Genomic DNA, 25,306 nt, shown 5'->3' on the forward strand with positions numbered 1-25,306 from the left:
TCGGCCTATATCCCAAAAATCACCCAAGCCATCAAGCGTTATGACCAGAGTTTGGAATAGCTATAGAAAAGCTAAACCAACACAAAAGGCCTCGAACGAGTGAGCGAAACCACGAAACAAATCGGAAGCGAATTGGGAAAACTGCAGAACTGATCTGCCTGGACCGGTCTGACCAGTCGAGTCTGTGCAAAAACTAGCAGACCAGTCTGACCGGTCTTTCCTACCGGTCTGACCGGTGGCACCCAGAAAACCCCGAAAAACTCTGATTCAAACGATCAATCTCGACCAAACGACCACGAAACTCGATGAAACTTGGGAGATTGCTTCGCCCTACCCCGTGAACATATCCCCAAGAGATCTCGTCCTAAAGATTAAAGAATCTTGAGAATTCGAGGGGAGATCAAGAAGGATTGGAGTTTTCTCAAGAACTCAAGAAATCCAATTCAAAAGAGCTCGTGATTCCAGAGGGTTTAGGACAGGATTAGAACCACGTGAATCACAACAAAGAGCTCGTAGAATCCTCGCAATCATGTGCAGCAAAAACGAAATCGAAATCCATCACACAAGGGCACAAAAACGAGGGGATTGGATTGATTCAAAAAGCCCAGAGGGCACAAGGAGGATGGTGCCTCCTTTCCCAATCAAATCCAATACAAAGTCTCACAAAACCATAATCAAATTCTACTCTAAAGAAAAGAACAGAGGGAGGGAGACATAGGGGCAGCGGCCTGGAGAACAGAAGAGTCCACGAATGGATTACAAAAGCCGCAATTAACCTAACACAAGTGAAGGGGTATTTAAACCCGCGGGACCGGTCAGACCGGTACGCTGGACCGGTCAGACCGGTTGGTTAGACCGGTCGGACCGGTGCCAGGGACCGATCAGACCGGTTGGCCTGCAACACCCCTGTACACGATCTCATCCGACGGCCGAGGTTCTTTCTTCGAAACGAAGTCTTCTCCGCGATGCCGCCATCTTGATGAAGATCAGGTCCGCAGTTTTGGAGGGTCCGCGAAACCCGGGTAGGTGGCCGGTTTTGAGAAAACTGCCAAAACCTCACGCGCGGGAAGATTCCCGCCTCCACGCCGTGGCCCTAGACGCCGTTCCCGCCTCGGCCTTCTAACGGCCCTAGACGCCGCCCAACGCCCGTCACCTCCTCGCCCGCAGCGAGGCCCTAGACGCCGTCGACGCCCGTCGCCTCCGTCAGTCCCGAGACCGACGTCCGTGCCTCCACGACTTGGCGTCTTCGACCGTCGTCCGCCTCCTTGGTTTTGTGGCGCAAACCAAGAAACCCGCCTTCCGTCGCCGCTTGCGCCCTCGATCTAGGAGTGGACGCCACAGCTGCCACCCGGTCCGAGCTCCGGTCCCGGCTGCCCTTCACCGCCGTCCTCCGCACGGTCCATCGGTCACAGCACCTCCACGGCAGCTCCCCGTCGACACTCGACGCCCATGTACCTGCAATCCAAAGACCAAGCGCACGATCACACCACACGATTGACAATTCACTCATCACATGCAGGATAGAGTACTCAACATTCCTCAGCATACTTAGTAACAACCGATCTATGCATCACGCGCGCGTTTCAGGCATCGGACCAGGTGACGGGAACCTCGCCGACGTTGGTGTCGATCCCGAGCGCCGCCCAGACGGCCTTGGACGTGTCGACGATGTTGTCCCGGCAGCCGTGGCCGGTGTCGCACTCGTCCACGACCTGCGCGAGCACGGCGCGTCCGGTCTGCGCGCTCGTGATGCGGATCTTCTGGAAGCACCGGCTGCCCCCCGCGTACCACCGCGTGGACAGCGCCGCCAGCATCAGGCGGTCGTCGTGGTACTTGCCGTCGCACTCCGACGGCCTGCCGCCGGTCTCGCCGCGCTGGAACCCGTTCACAGTCATCACCGCCGGGGTTTCAGCACGACGAGCACAGCCAGGGCCGCAAGCTTGGCGCTCGCCGCCATTGCTCTCGGCCTGGCTCGTGCTGGATCGGACAAGCCTGCGTACGTAGCCTTACACTTGACACTCCGTGGGTACGGTGCATCAAGTGGGTGTGCCTCAGAGTGGTTTAAATAGCTAGGCAAGTACATACGCAGCCATCTACTTGTGGCTCTTCTACAGCGTGACTAGTGACTACGATACTCTTCCGATGAACCCGATACGGAGCCACGCTAAGTTAATTGCCTCGTAAAAACGGTGCTTTTGGATTCTGATGCTGTCGCTAAATGTTAGAGCGGCAATACCCGAGTAGATGAGAAACTGAGAAGGGCGGCCATCGACCGTGATAGAGTTCACGTTTGGTTCTTCACTTGTTCTTATTATTCTTATTTGTTCTAATTTTTGCTTTGGCTAAATGGAAACAAAAATAAGCCACACTATATATCATTTATTCGGATGGACAGGAGCAGATTGTGCGTATGCGTTGCAGGCTTTTGATCCACTAGTTTTGCATTATCGTTTAAGCAGATTGTGTTTATTTCTTGCCCCCTCGCCCCGTCCTATTATGTGGTCACGTTTTTTACGGGACTTCTATTTATCGCGCTGCTGTGTCATGGACTCATGGTCCTGTCGCAGAAGCAGCATTTGACTCACGGAGCACGCTCACTCTTCTGTGTCGTTCGACTGGAGGAGGCTCATTAAGCTTTTAGGGCTCATACTAAGTTCAAGGAGCGCGTAAGCTCGGACAGACTCTCGATCCTTCCGTCCTTATCCTCTAGCTACAGCACATCGAGGCGGAGAGGAGGCGATTGGCTTCTCGGCGTCGATTCTGCCGGCGCCTCCTCACCTCCGGCAGCCGTTCCGGCGCCGGAGATGGGGAGGGGCTGCGGGGTCGGCGGCCATGTATATTACCTATCCTATTACCTTAGGGCTTGCTAGGTTAAGGTTAGTGTCCTTTGTTTTGGTGCTGCCGATGCGAAGTCTAGTTTCCCTCCATGGTGATGTGGATGAAGGCGACGGAGGTGGCGGCTTCTTCTGCATCACAGGTTGCTATGTTCATCGGGTTGGTGTTTGCTTTCCCGCTGCGGCGGTCTTTTCCCCTTTTGGGTTGCTTTATCGGCCGACGACTCGGGGTCGCCTGCGTCGCTTGAGGCGGCTGTTCCTGGAGCTTTCGGCGATGCGATGGCCAATGGCCGTCAAATACTGCCTGTGCGTTCAACGTTCCAAGTGCAGATCGAAGCTTTCGATGTGCCAATAGTTGCGGCATCAAAAAACTTTAAAGCTTCTTCGTCGAGATGGGGACCGGTTTCAAGCTGCAAGCTCGTCGTGTTCATCTGTCAGCAGAGCTGGCCCGATGAGTGGTGGCTCCGATCGTCGTTGATGAAGATGACCATGTGGAGCTTACAAGGACCTACATGTATTTTTAGTTTTACTCAGGGACGTCTTTGTAAGCAATGGAATGTAGCTTGTTATATAAATAAATGAAATACAACCTGGTTTCTCAAAAAAAAAACTAAGTTGGACGCTCTTGTCTTCTTCTTTTCATTTTTTCCCGCCAGCATCTTCCCATATTGATCAGTTTATAATAACTTTAAACGCTCTAAATATTTTGAAATACATGTAGAACCTTTTTAAGATGTCTGATCTTTTTTGGAATATTTTGGAACAATTTAAAATGTTTGAAACATTCTGAAATGATCGAAGAACATTTTCAAGAGGTCAAAAAAATTTAATCTCTTGGAACATTTTCAGATGTTCGAAACATTCTGAAGTAGGTAATGAACTTTTTGGGATGTTAGTTGGAACATTCCATTAACGGATCCAGTTTCGACCCACAAGTTCCTGGGGAGGGTGCACCTTCAAGTTGCCTGAATTGAAATGGCTTCTATGATTGGTTGGCGTAAAATCACTCGCGCTACATATAGACGGCCCCCGCTTTATATACAATAGTGGAAGCCAAAATTCTTCATTAAATCATCATGCCAAAAGGTACCTGGCTCTGGCTGTAGCTAACTTTCATTGCGCCTACGGTCATCTTACGCAGAATGCTGGCGCCTTGTCTCCACACTTAGCTTGGCCGAGATGAGTGAGGCCACACTTCAAAAATTACCAGCGCGCGCTGATGCTGTGATGAATGAGCCACAATGGGCCTCTGTTGTGTTACCGGACAGAAGTGGACCTGCTGCTGAACAGTGAACACGCGCCAAGAAATAGGAGGCCATGGCATGGCAGCAACATAATTACATGACCCATCTTTCCTTTTTCTTTTGTATTTTACCAGAAGCACCTACACAGCAATAGCGAAAGGCTCAGGAGCTTCAATAGCTCAGATTTTGAATTCAACTTTCTATGAAAGCGAATATTCTAGTATTTAATGGCAGTATGCTTTATTCAGTCGACGCAACCGGCGACATTGAAAATTGATTGAATAAGAGAACTGAAACAATGGGCAAATTTGTTGGCTGCGCACAGAAAAATGGCTGGAGACAACCAGCTCCAACAATCGAGGGTTTGACATTAAAAAAATAATAATGGATAATAGTTAGAACCTTTTTATTTAAACATTCAAAATAAATATCCGCTAAGTAAGTGGTTGTTCAAATTGTGCAACGAAGATGGGATGTTGCAGGACTTAATCCGGGACAAATGTTTATACACTAGTACAAAAAGATCTTTAGTCACCGTGATTATGAAGGCAAAAAAAATAAATTTACTTTGCACCTAGGACTCAAACCTAAAACCCCTTGCCTTGGATATAGCTTCTTATCACCCCCACCTACACAATTTTACGACCCCATCTACACAACATATGTAACTTTGGATGGGATGACTTTCATTTAAACTAACACGCGTTTAGTTCCGGTTGGAGCCACCCACCGAGACTAAAAGGTCACATTTAATCTCGATTGGTGTTATCAACTTGAACTAAATGTTCAGAACTTTTAGTCCCAGCTGGAGCCACCAACCGGAACTAAAAGGTGAACTTTAGTCCTGATTGATAGTTCCAATCGGGACTATAGCTCCCCCTAGCAGTTGGATCTAGGAATAATGACTAGATTAGTTCCGGATCCAAATATAACCGGGACTAAAGGTAAAAACTAATGTGGCTCTATAAAAGTGATAGGACAAATCACTAGGTCAGGTATATCAAAAAGTGATGATTCAAAATTTAATATGGAAGTTCAGTTTCTTACTTTACGGCGGTTCAAGGTTGAATAGGGAACATAGATGAGATTATGAAAGACATGGCTGGGCACTGAAATCCTAAAACCCCGACCTATATAACATTGTTAGGAAAAAGAATACGATGTTGTGGCTGAAGTGCATAGTCTAATACTGCCTCCCTTCCAAATCATGAATAGTTTTGGCTTTTTTAGATATATTGTTTTTATTATCCACCTAAATATACACCTATATCTAGACACATAGCAAAAAGTACACACTTAGAAATGCAAAAACGACCTACCCCTCCATCCTGAAATATAAGGTATTGGAGAGTTTAAAATTTGTACCCAAATATAAAACATCCTAAAGTCCAATGAATGCAATGTGTCTCTCTCAACCATTAATTCCAGTCGCCCAGAATAAATAAAAGGAGTGAAGATTTCCTAGATTTTGGTGCGGCAACCAATATCTGGCTGATAATCTTGCAATTAATTAACCAAACAAAGAGCTAATGAGGGGTACATGCATCTTTTTCCTATCTCTTTATTTTGTTGGCAAAAGGCTACAATGCCCTGTGTTTCAGGACGGAGGGAGTATAATTTAGGAGAAACAAATGGATTGAGTGAACAACATAGCCTAGTAGCTAGAATTACAAATGCTATTTTTTTATGATTATACCGTACAACTTAGGCACCCACAACTCAGACACTTACAACTTAAGCACGCTGACCCCTATGAACGAAGGTACGCGAACCCCTATAAGCATCTTCAAAGACTGAGTCAGTAAATTCTCAAAATTGACGAAATCATCACAGGCGTCTCACTGTTGACGGGAATGGTCGCCTCACTGAAAGCACAATGATGTAAAATCCTAGAATATTCGCTCTCACGATAAGTCAAATCTTGGATCTGAGGTGTTACTGAGGCACTTGTAACCACTAGGCTACAGGCTCTTTTGCAATTACAAATTTGAATCTATAGGAGGGGAAGGATATATTTATTTTGTTCCAATGGGAACGGTTCCTTTACTATCCATTTAATATATAGACATCTCCTCAATAGTAGGATAAGAGTCACCAGGGAATTTGGAAAATAAAATTACTACTAAAGATTTTTTTGTAATATTTAAAACGAGAGGCTATCCTCACAATGGACTACTTTTATAGTTCCGAGGACATTATTAACCATCTCTTCTTAAAATGTCATTATGCCAAATTATATGATGTGCTATTTATGATATGTTTAACAAATGGGTAGGTCAAGGGAAACAAAATTCGAACATTAGCTTGTTGACGGGATGGCAGCCTTGTGCTGCCGTGCTGGGCAACATATAGCTTACCAGAAGAAATTATGTTGTTGTTTTTATTAAAAAGTAAACATAAAACTTTTCTGCATTTAGGAAATATATTGGCTATGGTTATAGGCTCAGTGTTGCAACCTGTTTCTTCAGTTTAGAGATTTTGTTTCTCCATTTCCTCCTGATAGCACGATGAAAGGAATCGGGTGCTCGTAGCCTAAGAGGGGAATGGGGTGAATTAGGAAAACAAAAATCTTAACCTCAACCTCCAACTAATTTGCACATAAATTAAATTAAGTCATACTATCTAGATGTGCAATTAGTGTTATTCTAATGTGAAAACTCTTATCCCAAAAGAGTTATGCAACCTATAGCCAATCCTATCAAGATACTATTCTATGAAAGTAGAGGCATACAAAAATTGCAATAAGGAAATGTGAAAGCTTAAAGGAGGGATGAGAGGAAGCAAACTCTTAACACGAGGATTTATCTCGTTGTTCGGTTAGCCACAAAGGCACACCTACATACACGTTGTTGAAGCACTCACAAAGAGTATTGCTTTCCGGCAATCAAGTCTCTTCCTGAACACAATCACAGTCACCTTGATCCCGCTTTCCACTAAGGAGCTTCACCAAGAAGGGTGGGGTCTCCACGTCCCCCCGCACAAAGAGTGTCGACGCCGCTCCACACCAAGTCGGAAGTTCGTTGACGTTGCCGGTGAGCCACCAAGACTCCAAGGATGGCCGGCACACCGAGTACAAGCTTGAGACGCTCTCAAGCACAGCACACAAGGCACACAACCTTGCTGTCACACTCAAACTTGAGCTAGCCTAGCACTCTCACTTACAAAGCTTGTGCTAAACCTAAGAATTTGATCACTAAGCACTTTGTTTGGCTTGGAGGTGTTCTTGGATGTGTGTGGGTCTTCTCTGAACTCCAGCAACTCCAAAATGACCGGGGTGAGGCGCTTAAATAGCCCACCAAGTCGAGTTAGCTGTTTGGAGCCGTTATGCCTTTTTCTGCGTCGGCATCGGATCATCCGACGGGGTGGCGTCGTATCATCTAGTCTCTCTGAGACCAAACGGTAGCCGTTACTTCTAAAAAGTGTTATGCTGACGCAATTAGTCCGACGAAGGCGTCGGATCATCCGGTCCTGAAGGCAAATTTCTAGAACCCCAAAACATGCTCTCTGAAGAATGCTCCGACGATTAGTCCGACGAGTCCTCTTGCTGGCGTCGGATCATCCGGTCTCACTAGGTTTCTTCAGCTGCAACCAGGACCTGTCAGAATCAGCCCGGTCCTTTGCGGTCGGTTAGTCCGACGTGGGAGGGGGGGTCGTCGGATAATCTGGTCTCTGGCTTCGGATCATCCGGTCTCTTCTGTGTTTTTCTTGTTCCTTGTTACACTTGTCCAACTCGTCGCAGCGGTCATTTACACACTCCAAATATATTCTATCTCTGCTTTTTCACTGTGACTTGGATGTCTCAACGATGGTTTGGACGTCTCGCAGTGAATTGGATGTCTCAGATATGGTTTGGACTCCATCCAAGGGACCTAAAAAACCCTACAAATATGATCTCGCAAACTCGTTAATCTCATTAATTGCGTTGTCACTCGATCACTAAAATCACTCGAAATGGCTTAAATGGGGCCATGTTCGTTACACACGAATATAAAAGAAACGAGTGTTCTTGTCCCCTGCTGCCAGCCGCTGGAGTCGCGCCCTTTGTTTCCACATTAGTTCCTCTCTATAATTAAGTTCCATAATTCTCTCTACCACCTTCAACTCAGCATGCGTTGGCCCTTGGCGGAGTGGGTCCGCTTGCATGATTTCCAGCTCTCCTTTCAGCCTTCGCATCTCACGCTTCACATGGCCGAATGTCATTCTTATGGAGCTTAGTTGCGACATCAGACAGTTTATTATGGAGCTCCTGCACTGTTGTCGCCTTCGCTTCACTTTGCCATGTCTCCATCATCATGGTCGAGAAATCCTCATGTGTTTCCCACATGACTTCATATTTGAAACCCCGTTTCTTCTTCTGCTGCTGTGGTGCTTCCCGTCACTGCAACAAGATCGGGCAGTGGTCGGAAGCCGCAGCCGTTAGATGACTTAGCTTCGCTTCTGGGAACCTGCTACTCCACTCCGGTGAAGCCAGGGCTCGATCAAGGCGAGTTCGACTATACGATCCCCAGACCACCTTTTTTTCAGAATTCCAGCTGCGACCAACATAACCAAGGTCTGTCAGGCCGCATACATCTACCATCTCACGGAAACCCACCATTTGAGCAAAGCTCCTCTCTTGCACACCAACATGTTCCGCTCGATGTAAAACTTCATTGAAGTCACCAATACACACCCAGGGTCAGCTTGATGTGGGCTTTATCGACTTCAACATATCCCAAGTTTTGTATCTGTCCACAACTTGGGCTTCACCATAAACTGCCGTCAATCTCCACGGACCTGAATTCCCTTCTGAGATTATAACATCAATATGATATCTCGAATAAGGCAAAATTTGCACACTTCATTATTATTCCAAAAGATCCCCAAACCGCCACTGCAGCCTGTACTACTAACAGCAAAAGATTTATCAAAGCCAAAACTACTCTTCAGACCTTCAACCCTCTCCTTCGAAACTTGAGTTTCAAGGACACACACGACCAAGGGGACAACTTCCTTCGTCAGGCTACGAAGTTCCTTTATTGTCGCGGCGTTGCCAAGTCCGCAACAATTCCAACTAAAACAACTCATTGTCCCTGGCGGCACTCCTCGAGGGAGCCCGCCCGCTCTTGATCACATGTTGTAGTCGCCTTCTTCATTGTGTCCTTCTTAGCTCGCTTCACATCTCTCGGTGGCACATACTTAGGAGGCGGTCGAGGAACAGACCTCGACCCGCCACTCTCTTTCAGGTTCAAATTAAGAGATTTTTGCGCGCCAGTCTTCTCCCTTCCCTCCTCCTCCCGATTCACCTGCGGTTTGAGCGGGCTAGAAGTAGTATCATTCACCTCTTCAAATTCGTCTCCCACGACATCCACTACTACAAAAACGTTGATTTGTCCCGGTTGGGAAACCGCTGTTGTCCCGGTTTCCCAACCGGGAACGCCTGTCCGGGACAAAAGGGGGGTGCCCTTTTGTCCCGGGTGTGGCAACCGGGACAAAAGAGGACCTTTTGTCCCGGTTGGTAACACCAACCGGGACAAAAGGTGCAGCCAGCGCCCACGTGGCTGGCACACCCTTTTGTCCCGGTTGGTGTTACCAACCGGGACAAAAGGTCTCTTTTTTTTTCATGTTTTTCTTTTCTCAATTCTTTTTCTATTTCAATTATACTTTTGCATTTCAATTAAACTTATGTATTGGAATTCAGTGTGTATGATCTCCACTAATATATACATATATATATAGTTACTTATATAATATTTGTCCTAGATAGTTTTCATATATAAATTAATTCACCTATATATATATGTATACACATATCTATACATGTGAATTCTTTTACATATGAAAATGTTTATGACCAATATTATATAAATATATATATACACATATATATTATTGGAGTGCTTATATATATAATACATACATACTCCATCATATTTGCATAGGTATATTCGTTCTTAATTACATAGTAGAATTCGCCTTTTGGAAATTTAATACATACATACATACTCATAAATAGAAATTTAATACCTATGAGTCACATATATATTTACATATTTATATTCGTTCTTAATTACATATATACGCGTATATTGTCATATTTGTTGTGATTGTCAATATTAGATATTCCATCATAGTAGAATTCGCCTTTTGGGTCGAGGATTTGCTCAACAATAAATCCGGAGAATTGTTCTTGAATCGCCATAACCTTTTCCTCCGGTATGAGTTTATCGCGCATCTCCCCGACCTATGGAAAAAGGGGATAATTAATTTCGACTAATTAAAATACGAGTTCAAATATTAACAAGTTTTTTTACTTACTTCCTCCTCCCAATCTGTCCAGCCCTTTGGAGGACCTACCAGACCATGGATGTTCTTGCATACATAGTATGCGCACAATACAGTGCCTGGTTTCTGCCTCATACACTTTAAGAGAGAAGAAATTATCAGGTATTTACATGAATATATAATAAAACTAATGAATCGTGCAACGAATCATCCAAGCGCGTACCGGAAAATCTGTCTTGATCTTCAATTCCTTGTCAAATTTGCCTGGATGATTTTTAGCGAATTCTTTCCAAACCCTGTGCATGATTAGAACAATTATAGTCAAGTAACAAAGTGATTCAAATTATTGGTCATGGACGGAGTAGTGGTAGAATTACTTTTTCATCATGTTAAGAAGATTTTCGTATTGTTCTGGAGGTCTCCTCAATGAGTCCATAACCACGAGTAGGCTCTTCTCGGGAATTATGACAATTAGGACAAAGTGTTCACTGCAAGATTATACGGAGGCAGTTCTTGATAGTTAAGGTTTAAACAATTCGATTATAGAATAGAAAGAGTTAGACGGAAGGAATCACTCACGCAAAGTTGTAAGGAAACAATATCATTTGCTTGTTGTGATGAACGCTTATGTACTTGAACAAGTTTTGGAATATGTCATCGGGATTGTCCCGTAGAAGCCTCCAATTACAAGTAATTGGGTCGATGAAGCCGAGGTGAGAGTATCCCTTTCTTCTGCAAGTATGTATCTCCATTCTACATGATACCGAATAAATCAAGAGATCAGTATGTTGAGATCATGCAAAACAATACGTAAGGAGAGTAAAATACTTACAGAACCCACAAGCCGACCATAGAGATGTCGAGGGCCTCCTGATGGAATAGTTGGTAAATTTCTTCCCAGTTTATCCATATAATGGCCTCCCCCCTTAAGAAATCGTCATCTTTAATCTTTGCGCCCTGCATGAAGATGCAATCGGCCATCGCACGCATGTAGTGCTGGTGCAGCTTATACATTTGCGTTGGAAGCACAGACACTACTTCGGGGGGTACAAGAGTTTTGCCGATCTCAAACGTCCATTTGACGACCACATCGGCCTTTGGAATATCTTCTCCCCCTGCAATCTGAGCGGCCGTCAGGTTTGATTCTTTCAGAAATGTAACAAAGTCTTGTTCTTGCGTCGTCTGTCCCACTACGAGAGGCTCTATTGATTGTTTCTTTTGGGCTCCGAGCTGTGGAACGTCGGACGACGACGACTTTGATTGTCTCTTCTTTTTCTCAGTAGTTTTGATAATTGTGCGTTCGTAGTCTGAAGGGGGGTCTCTCGGAATGAATTTTCTCTTATTTGCTTCGCACATTCCCTTAAAAAATTTCAAATCTATCGGATTTATCACTTTCTCGGGCTCCGGCTTCGGCTTCGGCTTGAAGTGCTCTTTAACTCTTTCTTGAGTTATCCGATCGCATTCTTCAAGGCTCATGTCCCAGGGTTTAATAGGAGCCTCCTTGGTTTTCTTCTTCTTTTCCTTCTTCTTTGGAGGCTCCCTAGCCGGTGCAGCTACCTTCTTTGCCGGCGGCCGTTTCTGCTTCTTTGCCGGCGGCGGAGGGGGTGACCATGGAGGCGACGGTGACGCTTGAGTGTTCATCGGCGCATGAGATGATGGTGATGGAGAATGTGCCGGTGAACCTTGCCGAGACAGTGCTGCCCTTGGGGAGTTTGGCGGAGATGCCGGTCTTGGAGAGGCATGCTGAGATGCCGGTCTTGGTGTTTGATCATCCGACTTTAGGACAATGTAGCGCTTATCCCATAGGATGTAGCCATGAATGGCTTCTGCTAGTGTCCTCTCCCCATCGCCTCCAGGAATATCAAGCTCGAGCGTCTCCCAACCCTGGCACACCTGCTCCACGCCAACTCTTGTGTATCTAGACGGAATTTGTTGCCCATGGTACACGTCGCCTAGTTCGGTTGGCATGGCGGTACCGTACGCAACAGTGAACATTAAGTTCTTAACGGCAGTCTGCAGGTCACAAGGTGTCCGGTGGGTGATCTCATCCACTGGAAATCGCTGCGGGGCCGACGCTTCAACTGCGGCCTGGATCCCCGTGGGCTCGGCGGCGGCGACGTCTGTGGAAGCGCAGCTGCTTTTCCGCTGAGACAGGTGATCGGCTGCGACACTAGGCTCTGGAGGCAACGTTTGCGCTTGCTGTTGCTGGCTCATTGCTACGGCCACTTGGCGTTGAACCTCTTCCTCCAGTCTTTGATCGTGTGACATGAGCCGTTCCTCTAGCCTTCGCAAGTGCTCCCGCTCATCATTCTTTCTTCTTTGCCGGCTTCTATATGACTCAATGTAATCCCTGAACCCATACTTCCACGGAACCACGCCTTTGCCTCTTGTGCGGCCCGGATGCTCTGGATTCCCAAGGGCGTAAGTCAGCTCGTCCCTCTCTCTATCCGGCTTGAATGTTCCCTCGGCCGCTACTTGTATGGCCTCCTGTAGTCTCTGGGCTGCTCGCTGGATGTTTGGCCCATAGACGCAGTCACCAGTCAATGGGTCCAAGCTTCCCCCGTGACCATAAAACCAGGTCCTTGACCTTTCAGGCCAGTTCATGGTCGCAGGTTGGATGCCTCTGTCAAGCAGATCCTGCTCCATCTTCTCCCATTTGGGTACTGCAAGCTTGTAGCCTCCTTGGCCTAGAGTGTGATGGTACACTTTCTTCGAGGCGTTGTCTTTGGCCTTCTGCACCTTCTGAAGCCCAAGCTCTGAAGACTTGTATTCTACAAATGCATCCCAGTGACCCCTGAGCTTTTCGAGCTCGCCGGTAAATACGGGTGTGGTCCCGGTCTTGATATATTTCTTCGTCAAAATTTTCTTGAATGATCGCAGCTGTTCGGCCATCTTACTCAGGGTCCAGTGCTTGCATATCTCTTCGGATTCAGCTGGAACCGTGAAGTTTTTCTTAAGCTCCCGCCAGCACCATTCTTTTTCTCTTTCGGGTACCGCATCCCGTTCCTCGCTTGGATTGGAAGCTTTCCAGAGCTTGAAGCTGATCGGGATGTGGTCCCTGACAATACATCCGGATTGTCTTATGAATTTTTTGGCGGCAGCTTCTGGAGCGATCGGTTCGCCATCTGGACCAACTTCCGTTATAATGAACCGCCCTTCCAGTTTTTTTGTTGGGCCTCGCTTCGTCTTTTTCTGCTGCGACGATGATCCAGACGGCTATAAAAAAACATTCATAGTATTCATATAGATTCAGATGAAAATATGATTGTCACTACAAATAATTATAGTTGTGATATGTACATTAGCACTTTGTTCAGCAGCAGCGTCATCCTGAATAGATGGTGCCTCAATTCCATCACCGGATATATTCAAATATATGTCGGTATTGCTGCCATCATCAGCTTGTTCAGCGACATCTCCTTGACCTTCGCCAATCATATTCAACAAGAACTGTTCGTCTTCCGCGTCTGTGTGTCGCGGGTCCATCGTAACTAAAATATGAATACAAATAAAACCCTTAAAAAATTATCTAAATAATCCACATATTTGCGAGCATTTGACTAAGTACCGATCGATGGACGAGGTCGAGTAATATTCTCTAAGTAATATTCTCTGGGCCTAAACAAGAATTGTTTGCATGTGTGCGCGTTTGTTGAAGAGTCATGCATGTGCCAGCTGAGCTGGGCCAGTTTATGATGTACCTGTGTTTGTATTGATCTCGTACGGATGCTATTTTGAAATTCCCCTCAAGATTGAGAGAAGGCTATTTGCTTTGTGAATCGACACAAGGAATCATCTTCTTTAACTCTCCGTTGGAGAACCCAATTGCAACAAAATAATTGTATTTCTTTAGTCTCCGTTACTGGGTTAATTAGTACTTTAGTCGTCAAATCACTGCTTCTGCTGATATCTTTACTGTTTCTCTCTTTTAATTTATTCATTTTTTTACATAATACCGTTGTTGATATTCTGTAGTAATTTGTGGAACCCTAAGTATATGTCTTTTCACCCCTGTTCAAACTTCATCTATCTAAAGACTTATTAGTGTACCCTTTTATTACTACTACAAAAATAATTTGTAGGAAAACCCCTTTTTTTTTAAGGAGCGAATCAAAAAATAACTCATTTCTACTGCTACAAGAAATCCTTAAATGTATGATAGATTTTTGGTGAAATTTACGAAAACTGCCATAAATAGACAGGATCTATGACAATTTATAAATTTTCATTATATATTTGCAAATAATCCATATGGACTCTAGTTTGGGCCCAGTTTCTGTGGCAAACATCTGAAAACGTCACAAAATGAAAGTAGAAATCGTCACGAATTTAATATCTTGCTCAAATCACAATAAAATTTTTGCATAAGAATATTGTTGTACAAAAATATGAGGTGCCAAAATTGAACCTCTAACTCCCTTAACGATGCAAAAGTTTTACTACTTCTTTGCACTAAATTTGAGCACCTTGGCGGCGGCGTGAGGTCGGGGCGGGCTCTGGGCGGCGTATTGTCGTCCATTATCTCGCTGTTGTGGATGTAAGACATCTCGTTCTTTCATACGTTGCAATTCTTGACGTGCTTCTACTGTATCTTTTGTCTTTCCGTACACTCCCAAGAATGCTATCAGGTTGACGCAAAAATTCTTCGTGAGGTGCATCACATCAATTGCATGACGAACATCTAAGACTTCCCAATATGGTAGCTCCCAAAATATAGATTTCTTCTTCCACATGGGCGCCATTCCGTTTTCGTTCGGAACAGGTTGGCTACCAGATCCCTTTCCAAAAACAACTTCTAGATCTTTTACCATGTTGAAGACGTCTTTACCACTACGGTGCATCGGTTTTGTTCGGTGGTCCGCTTGGCCTTTGAAATGCTTGCCCTTCTTTCGTACCGCATGCCTGATGGGAAGAAACCGACGATGACCCATGTATACAACCTTCTTACAGTGAGTCAACCATATATTATCGGTATCATCTAAACAGTGTGTGCATGCTTTGTATCCCTTGTTCGAATGTCCTGACAAGTTACTAAGAGCAGGCCAGTCATTGATCGTTATGAACAGCAATGCTCGTAGGTTGAAGTTTTCCTGTTTGTATTCATCCCACATCCGTACACCTTCATCGCCCCAGAGCAATAAGAGTTCTTCGACCAATGGTCTTAGGTACACATCAATGTCATTTCCGGGCTGCTTTGGACCCGGGATAAGCACTGGCATCATGATGAACTTTCGTTTCATGCAGAGCCATGGTGGAAGATTGTACAGACAAAGAGTCACAGGCCAAGTGCTATGACCACTGCTCATCTCACCAAAAGGATTCATGCCATCCGTACTCAAACCGAACCTTATGTTTCTCGCATCCAAATCAAATTTAGGGTACGTTCTATCTATTTTTCTCCACTGCGACCCATCAGCGGGGTGTCTCAACATCGAGTCTTTCTTGCGTTCCTCTTTGTGCCATCGCATCAACTTAGCATTATCTTTATTTCTAAACAGACGCTTCAAACGTGGTATTATAGGCAAATACCACATGACCTTCGCAGGAACTCTCTTCCGGGGAGGCTCCCCCTCGACATCTCCAGGATCATCTTTTCTAATCTTGTAACGCAATGCACTGCATACGGGACATGCATCCAAATTCTCGTACTCGCCTCGGTAGAGGATGCAGTCGTTGGGGCATGCATGTATCTTTTGCACTTCCAGTCCCAAAGGGCAAACAAGTTGTTTGGCTTCATACGTTGTGGCAGGCAATTCACTGTCCTTAGGAAGCATTTTTTTAACAAGTTTGAGTAATTCACCAAATCCCTTGTCGGATACACCATTTGTCGCCTTCCATTGCAGCAACTCCAAGGTGGTGCCAAGTTTCTTAAATCCATTTTGACAATCTGGGTACAACAACTTATGGTGGTCCTCTAACAACTTCTGGAACTTCAACCTCTCCGTTTCACTCTCACAGTCTGCCTGCACATTGTGCAATGCTTGCCCCAGATCGTCGCTGGGATCATTTTCTGCTACATCTACTTCGGGCTCTTCCATGGGAATATCGTCATCGAATGCACCGATTCCAGCATTCCCGGGAAAGTGGTCGTCAAAATCTTCTTCTTCATTGTCTTCCATGGTAACCCCCTGTTCTCCGTGCTTCGTCCAACAAACATACTTTTTCATGAAACCATTTGCGAAAATGTGGCTGTGTAGGATTCTTGAAGATGAGTAATCCTTGTTATTGTTGCAATGAACACACGGGCAGCACATAAAACCATTCTGCTTGTTTGCCTCAGCCACAGACAAAAAATAATGCAGGCCATCAATGAATTCTTTCGAACGTCGGTCAGCATTGTACATCCATTGCCGGTCCATCTGCATTTTAAATAAATCGATTTGAATTCTTTACACGTATCGAATAAATAAAATATATCAAACCTAAATTAAACTAAATGTAACATAACATGAATAATTAAAAGATATGCAATATCTATCATACATCTTGATTAATTAAAAGGGGTACTTAATCCATTACAGAACTTAACAAAGGAGTACTATACATGAAATTTAAAAATTCGGTCAACAACACATAGGTTTTCAACCGTCCTTGCGTTGGAACGCAGAATGTTCTAACGGATTTCTTGCTGGCGCAGAATAAGATGGCGGAGCTGAAACCTCCGAGTTTGGTGGTGACGAACCGTAACGCCGCAATAAATCCTCAAGATCAAACGGAGGTTCCTCGCCCCTTGCCATGCATTCTCTATATTCTTTTTCCAAATAACGGAGCGCTGCCCTATGAAAAGCACTAGGTTTTTTGGACCGACGACCTACTCGAGTTGTGCCCTTCTCTCCAGAAGGACAACGATCACCCCCACCGGCGCCACTCCCTCCAGCTGCTGAAGCCATATTTTACTGAAAAATACCTTTATTTTCCACAAAATTATAAATTCTTACCATTACAAAGCAAAAAATTATTTACTATTACAATTACAATGATTAGATTAATAACTCTTGCAAATAACAATGAAATTATATAAAAAAAAGACGAAATGTATCATTAATCCTCAAGAAATCTCTAATTAATTGAAAGAAATCTCTATAACTTCTAATTACTTTGACACCCTTCAGTTCCAGGAGTACACTCTTTTCAATATCCAGAAACCCTCTAGAAGAAAAATAAACCTTTATTTCTGAAAATGTATATGTCAGTAACCTCAACCCTGCGGTGATGACACTGCCTTTCGGGGGGACACGGTGCGGTACAAGGATGTCACCAATCGGCTAGTCGCAGCACCAACATTTACGATTAATAGGCACAGCACTTGGCACAGGCAGCATGCTCGTTCATATGCTCTCAGTACAACAACGGCATGCTGACTGCGTCAAATGCTGTCTTCTTATCAATCGGAAAGTGCTGGTGATGCGACCAACCGATTTGCGACGTCCTTATAGCGCATCGTGTATCCCTGAAAGGTAGTGCCATCACTGTTGGATGGAGATTAACGACGTATACTTGTTTCGAAATAAAGATTTTTTTAGCTTCTAGATGGTTTCAATGTGAGCCTGATTAAATGCATCACTAGAGTGTCAAAATAATCCATTCATAATACAAAAAATTCTATAATATACTCATTTCATTAATTCATTCACGAATAAAAAATCAACTATCCACAATATGGTCATATATACAAGTACATCACATGAAGTATCTACACTCATTCTAAAAATTTCTACTATCCATATACTCATCTAAATCTAAAAGAAAATTACACCTACATATGCAATCTAGCTAGCTAATAAATGTCCAAGAAATGAGCTAGCTACACATTTTCTCTATTTCTAAAGTATGAAATGAGCTATAAGCCAAGGAAGAAGAGAAAAACAAGCCCCAAACCTTTAGAGCAGACGGATGGACGGGGAATCAAAGATCTTCACAAATGTGGTGAAGAAATAAGCAAGAACTCCTCTGTCCCGAGCCAAGAACAGCAAGAAAACAAGTGAGCTGAATGGCTCGGGCGGGGGGAGAGGGAAGGGGACAAGGGGCGCAAGGCCTTTTGTCCCGGTTGGAGGCACGAACCGGGACAAAAGGGGGGACTTTTGTCCCGGTTGGTGGTTCCAACCGGGACAAAAGGCTACGCGGGCCTTTTGTCCCGATTGGAACCACCAACCGGGACAAAAGGCTCCCATTTTGTCCCGGTTGGTGTCTCCAACCGGGACAAAAGGCCCCCGTCCCCCCGCTGGCCCGGCTAGCCGTTGGACCCGGGACAAAAGTCATCTATTGTCCCGGGCCCAAAGGCTGCCGGGACAAATGGCCAGGAACAAAGGCCTGTTTTGTAGTAGTGATCTAATGATGAACGCTTCCGGGAGCCACTCCTATCTGCCCCCGTCTCCTTTTCTCTCCAAACCGGACCATGACGGCCTCCTCGACCCCGTCCTGCAGACCGCCCCGCAGTCCACCCGCCACGATCACTAGCTTCTCCTCTACGCCAATTCACCTCTGGTGCCTGATTACTCCGCACCCGGGGCGTTCCCGGCCGCCACGTCTCCTCTCCAGCAATCATCCATTCTCCAAACTGCAAGTCTTCTTCCGAGAATTCTCTTGTTCCACACTCCAGGTGGACATGGCCCATTAGACCACAGTGGGAACAGAAGCGAGGCAGCTTTTCATACTTGATCAGGAGCACCACTGCATCCCGCCCTTCTGGCGTCAACGTTACACAGCACACCAAATGCTTTGTGGCTTCCAGCATAACTCGAGCGCGAAAGAAATCGCCTTCATGTGTTGCATAAGCTCTCATCTCCACTTCTACCTTGTCACCAATCCGTTCAACAATTTGCTCCAGGATCGCCTTCGCCCTGTACAGGTGCGGCATCCTGTGAATCTGCACCCAGGCCGGGACCTTGTGGGGTATTATCGTCGGAACAATAGTTGATCCGTCAAATTCCTCCGGCATCAGCGCACATCCCCGAAAGAACCATGGCCCTTCCTCCATAATGCGTTTCCAATCACCAAAGCAATACGCCTTGACGACAAAAAGATTTTTTTTCCTATCCGGCGGAACGACACGTCCTTCGCCAAATCCCACGTCGACTTCATGGTAGTTATCAGTGATGCATCACTGAACTCCTTTGTTGTCAACAATTTTGCCGCAGCCACCCACTTAACATTCGAGAGTTTATCCCGATCCTCCTTCGCCAAAAACACCCCCTCCTTCTCCGCCTCACTCAGCTTCAACTTCTGCAGCAAGGCGTTCACATCTACTTCTCTCCCTTCTACCTTCCTTCTGTTCCCCTCCGCCGCCATGGTGCTCCCTGTCAGCCTCGACCCAAACCCCAGATCACTGCATGCCAAGGCCGGGAAGCTGGACAAAGCAAGCCCCTTGTTCAGCCCGAGCAGCAGGAATCGTGGGGATCGAAGATCCGATTGGGAGCAGCGTCGAAATCCTCCCGGCGGTTGTCGCTGAGAGTCGCCTCCGCCCTAGTTTCCTAGGTCACGCCGCCATCGCATGTTATTGCATGTTATTGGGTCTGGTAGATAACAACAAACCTTACCTGCTGCGCCGGCCTCTGTTGCAGCCCGCCACTACAATGGGCTTCTGTAGCGGCGGCCTTTGTTACGGCCCGTGGCTAAGCCCACCGGCACAAAGGCTTTGTAGTGGCGGGGCACGTTGGACCGCCAGTACAGGGCCGCATTTGCAGCGACGAAGCCGTATCTGCCACTACAGGCCACTTGTTGTGGTGTATATTAATTAATCTGGAAGTGTTTATATAGAAAAATATTTATCATGACAGAGTTTTTCATTTGAATTATAGAATTTATATCAAAAAGAGGAATAAATGAGAATATCTAGTCACCTTTGATAGTTTCTTCATATTTTCTGAAACCAAGTTGGAAAATACAATAAAATGGCAAAACCTGACGGCTTCCGATTGGGAACCGTTAATTAATTGTTGTAGGCCTTGTCGCCTACGGCAATTCCATTGAACGCTCTGTCAGTTCCATGTTGGTACTTCGACGCAAATTTGAAAGTACGTACGGTTTTAGGAAACGGAACTATGGACTTTCTTGGGTTCCAATCAACTGGCGGCCTCCAAACCGAAGCGAATTACACGCACAAGAAGCGTACTAGCTCCAAGCCGGCCTAGCCCGGCCGGCCCTGGATATAAGAAAATCACGTCGTCCGCTAGTTTCGCAACAAACCTAGCTAGACGAATCCTGGGCACCCGGCAAGATGCAGATCTTCGTGAAGACGCTGACGGGAAAGACGATCACACTGGAGGTCGAGAGCAGCGACACGATCCACAACGTCAAAGCCAAGGTACAGGACAAGGAAGGCATCCCGCCGGACCAGCAGCGTCTGATCTTCTCCGGGAAGCAGCTGGAGGATGGCCGCACCCTGGCAGACTACAACATCCAGAAAGAGTCGACTCTTCACCTGGTTCTTCGTCTCCGAGGCGGTCATGGTTGTTACCCGTACACCATCGAGCCTAATCTCCTTAAGCTCGCGCTCAAGCACAATGAGGCGAAGATGATCTGCCGCAAGTACGTGAAACCTCTCTCTCTCTCTCTCTCTCTCTCTCTCTCTCTCTCTCTCTCTCTCTCTCTCTCTCTCTCTCTCTCTCTCTCTCTCTTTCAAATTAAGTATTTTTCTGTGTGGAACTTTTTTTTGGAGATCCTACTAACTTTTATTTTGTGCTTTCTATGTACAACTCGACGTCTTCCTAACCTCTTTGGAAATTTTCTGATTGCATATATAGGTGCTATGCACGGCTTCCCATGGGGGCTACAAACTGCCGCAAGAAAAAATGTGGCCGCAGCAACGAGGTGAATCCACACTTCTTACTTATGCATCTTTTTTTAGATAATGGAAATCTTACTTATCCATCTTATTTCGATTTGTTCAACGATGCTTATTCGGGGACCTATATATATTGCTGTCTAATTCACTGTCGAAATTTAGAGCAGTTTGTGCTATTCGTAGTATATATATAGTTATGCTCAGCGGACAGCAAATTTAACTACGAAGTGAACCAACGCTTTGTTCTGAAACTGATGTATTGTAATTTTTACCATCTGCTCAACTAAGGGAGAAGAAAAAGCTAAACAGGCACTATTTCTAAGCCAAGGAAGAAGAAGAAGGCATCATCATGGAATCTTTCAAAGTGCATTTATCAGAATGCCCAAGTAGTTAATGATGCATCGCCACAAAGTTTCCAAGAGTCTATCTTATTTGTAACATTGTTTAATTAGCATTGTTGCATCTTTAATATTTTAGGAAAACTTCAGATATTTGGCTAATTACGATGGCAGCATAAATCTTCTTCCTTTTTCTGTCCTTGTCAAGAAGCATGATACTACTGCTGTTTTGCATTGTCATATGCTAGCTCCAAGTGATGGATTTGATGTTTAGACTTAACTTCAATTAATCTTCTTGCTCTTGCTAAATGATAGTGGATAACTCTAAGTGTATTTCTTATACTATCATCATTACATTACCTGCTAATATAACAAGTCAACATTAAGTTTCATAATATGAGTGTTGGCCTTGGTCATTTGCAAGGCGGTCTTTATTTGCACTCTCTTGATAATGATTATTCAGAAATAAATGTAAATGATGTATCGCATAAGTGTAAGCGTGATGATGAGGCTTCTTCGAAATTATGGCACTGTCGTTTGTGCCACATTTGGGGGGGGGATTGAGCGTCTCATAAGAGAAGAGATACTCCATTCATTAGATCTTTCAGACTTAGATCAACAATGTGTTGATTGTATTAAAGGGGAAATTCACTAAGACAATTAAGAAAGGAGCTACTCGGAGTTCGGGCCTATTAGAAATAGTTCATACTGATATTTACGGCCCGTTTCCAGTAAAGTCTATTGATGGTTTTGATTCGTTCATTACTTTCGCAGATGACTTCTCTCGTTATGGTTATATTTACCCCATTCGAGATCGATCCGAGTCATTAGATAAATTCAAAATATTCAAGGCTGAAGTTGTCGGTGTTTACCGCCAAGCCTGCTCAGGGATACCATTAGCAGTAGGATTGTAGGTAGGGATCGACTGCTCTGGAACTCGATGGTGCAATGAACACAAGGATTTAGACAGGTTCGGACCGCGAGATGCGTAATACCCTACGTCCTGTGTGGTTGCTTGTATTGCCTTAGGTGTTGATGTCTTTTGAGGGGGTCCCTGCCCACCCTTATATATCTGGGGGCACAGGGTTACATGAAAAGTCCTAGCCGAGTACAGTTGGAGTTCTACTACAACACGATTGGGTAGTTTCCTTGTACTGCAGCTAATTCTACGCCAATTCGGGTAGTTACAAAAGAGGTAAGGTACATCCATGTGCTATCCCTTACTCTAGAACATTCTATGCCTATAAGCAGTCCCGCTGCCCCGGGTCTGACAAGCCCCCAAGCTCTTCGTAGCCGAGTCCTGCAGGCGTTGAGTACTTGGCGAGGTGTCTTCAAGTACTTCAGATGGTCTGATCATCTTTCTGGTTGCCTCCAGACCTTCCTTCAGATACGTCGAGTAGTCTTCCAACTACTTCTGGTTGCTCCGAGATTGTGAGGTGCTCAAGCCCCGAAATCTTGATCATATATGGTGCGCGAAATTCTTGTGCTCCAGATGGATTAGCCCCCGAGCCTTAGGTTGAATCGCAGAATCAGGCTGAGGGTCACTTCAGTCTTTTCCTTCTTTTATTTTTCAAAAAAAAATTAAAAAGTAAATCTCTGATGCACATATCATGTAGCCCCCGAGCCTTGAATATAAATCTTTTAATTTGGATTTAAGGATCCAAAACTCGTGACAAACAGTAATATCCTGATGATTTTTGGAAACCGCTCAGAATAGTCAAGGACCGTTGGGCTTCCAAATGTTTACAAAATTGTCATTCGCAACCTTGGTAACTTCTAGGATTTTTACCCTGTCGATACCCGGCTGCCGCCATTTTTAGATCTAAACTTCCCCAAGCTTTCTCCTACTCTGTTTGCTTTCCATTAGCCCCTCTCGTAGCCCACGAGCCAATATTTCTGCTCGTGATGCTGAGATGGCTCCTAAAAAGAACAAATCCAAGCTTGACGTTGAGGAAGTTCCTGATCTCTCCACGGGCTGGCGAAAGAGCAAAATGTCCGAAGCGGCCATGCAAGAATTAGAAAATATGAAGCTGCTCTAGAGTCAAGCTATGATTCAATGGCGTGCAGTCGAAGGAGAGGATTATCCATACGAAGGTACTTTTGAAACTGTCATGTTCTGCGACTTCGTGGAGCGCGGTCTTGCAGTGCCTATCTCAGAATTCTTCCACGCCCTTCTTCAATTCTGGGGAATCCAATTGCATCATCTGACCCCACAGTCTATCTTGCATCTTGCGATATTCACCCATTTTTTGTGAAGCATTCCTTGGCATCCTCCCTCATTTTCATCTTTTCCAGCATTTTTTCATCCTTATACCAATTCTTGATGCTAGCAAATCCGCCATCGTCGGTGGATGTGAGTTAGTACTCCATCCTGAGAACCGAGACGAGTACTTATCCTATCAGCCTTCTGGTAAAGGATTCGCTCCTTGAATCTGCCCAAGAAGAGTTGGGCAAAGAACTCTTTGATGGTCCGCTGCTCACTGTGCAGAATGTATAGAAGCTTGCGGATTATATGCAGTGGAGCTTCAAATTCACCAAGGTTAGTCTTCTTCTTCCCGATTTCACCAAATATTGAGTAGTTTATGATCTCTGACATATCATATTTTGTGTTTGAAGGATGTTGCCAACCGGTCCTTCTTGAAGTCTCATGCTTTGTATCAGACCGTGGATAACTGGGACACCTTGGCACAAAAGAATGCAGAGATTGCCAAGCATCTTGATCAAGCTCTCGCTGCTCAGAACAAGCTTTATGAAGCTAACCGTGAGCACACGCGAGAGCTTTATAAGATGAAACAGCATATCAAGAACCTTGAAGAAGAGAAAACCAAGCTTCAAGAACAACTACGAACCACCCAGGCCTATAAGTACTTGAACTCCACTTGATAGTCTTTGGCCAGTAATTGCAAAATCACCGGAATGTCCTTTGACAGGTCCCTCGAGCGAACAAGTTCGGCTTCTAGCTGCAGCTCAAGCTATTGTAGATGTGGTTGATCCTCAAGAAGGAGAAGCATCGAGTAGTCAATCTCTGGTCGAGCGCTTGGAAGGAGCTCCCAGAAAGATTATTGACTTCACGACGGCAACCTCGAAGAACTACCTGTCGCACATGCTCGCGATTGTAAAGTCTTACTGGCCTCAGAACAATTTAGCTCCAATAGCAAAAGGAATAGCCGCTGATTGCTCGGATCAGGACTTCCAAGGCTATTGTCAACATCAACATCAACATCAACATCAACATCAACATCAACATCAACATAGCCTTTTTTCCCAAGCAAGTTGGGGTAGGCTAGAGATGAAACCCGAAAGAAATTAGTTCAAGGTTCAGGCACATTGATAGCTAGTCTCCAAGCGCTCCTATCCAAAGCTATCTCTTTAGAGATATTCCAGTCCTTAAGGTCCCTCTTAACCGACTCATCCCACGTCAGTTTAGGTCTACCTCTACCCCTCTTTACATTACCGACCCGCTCAAGAACCCCATTACGCACCGGCGCTTCAGGAGGCCTTCGTTGGACATGTCCAAACCATCTCAGCCGATGCTGGGTAAGTTTCTCCTCAATTGGTGCTACTCCGACCCTATCCTGAATAACTTCGTTCCGGAATCTATCCCTCCTTGTGTGCCCGCAAAACCACCGCAACATCCGCATCTCTGCTACACTCAGTTGCTGGACATGTCGCCTTTTTGTAGGCCAACATTCAGCACCGTATAGCATCGCCGGACGAATTGCTGTCCTATAGAATTTGCCTTTTAGCTTTTATGGCACCCTCTTGTCACAAAGGATGCCAGAAGCTTGCCGCCATTTCAACCAGCCAGCTGAAATTCTATGCCTAACATCTTCATCAATGTCG

General features: G+C 45.2%; 2 protein-coding genes across 2 annotated transcripts; one reads left to right on the forward strand and one right to left on the reverse strand.

The window, feature by feature from the left end:
- Positions 1 to 1,583: 1,583 nt before the first annotated feature.
- Positions 1,584 to 2,093, reverse strand: LOC120688916 (putative ripening-related protein 6). The gene is made up of 2 exons (XM_039971264.1): positions 2,086 to 2,093; positions 1,584 to 1,992 (listed from the first exon to the last, which is right to left on the reverse strand). Exons 1-2 carry the CDS (start codon positions 2,091 to 2,093, stop codon positions 1,584 to 1,586), a joined length of 417 nt encoding a protein of 138 aa, XP_039827198.1.
- A 16,109-nt stretch (positions 2,094 to 18,202) lies between these two features.
- On the forward strand, positions 18,203 to 24,346 carry LOC120688917 (ubiquitin-60S ribosomal protein L40-like). Its single transcript, XM_039971265.1, has 5 exons — positions 18,203 to 18,211; positions 20,559 to 20,869; positions 21,085 to 21,174; positions 21,288 to 21,291; positions 24,080 to 24,346. Exons 2-5 carry the CDS (start codon positions 20,559 to 20,561, stop codon positions 24,344 to 24,346), a joined length of 672 nt encoding a protein of 223 aa, XP_039827199.1. The 5' UTR covers positions 18,203 to 18,211.
- Positions 24,347 to 25,306: the final 960 nt, after the last annotated feature.

This window comes from Panicum virgatum, chromosome 9N (assembly GCF_016808335.1).
Source record: "Panicum virgatum strain AP13 chromosome 9N, P.virgatum_v5, whole genome shotgun sequence".
Classification (NCBI taxonomy): domain Eukaryota; kingdom Viridiplantae; phylum Streptophyta; class Magnoliopsida; order Poales; family Poaceae; genus Panicum; species Panicum virgatum.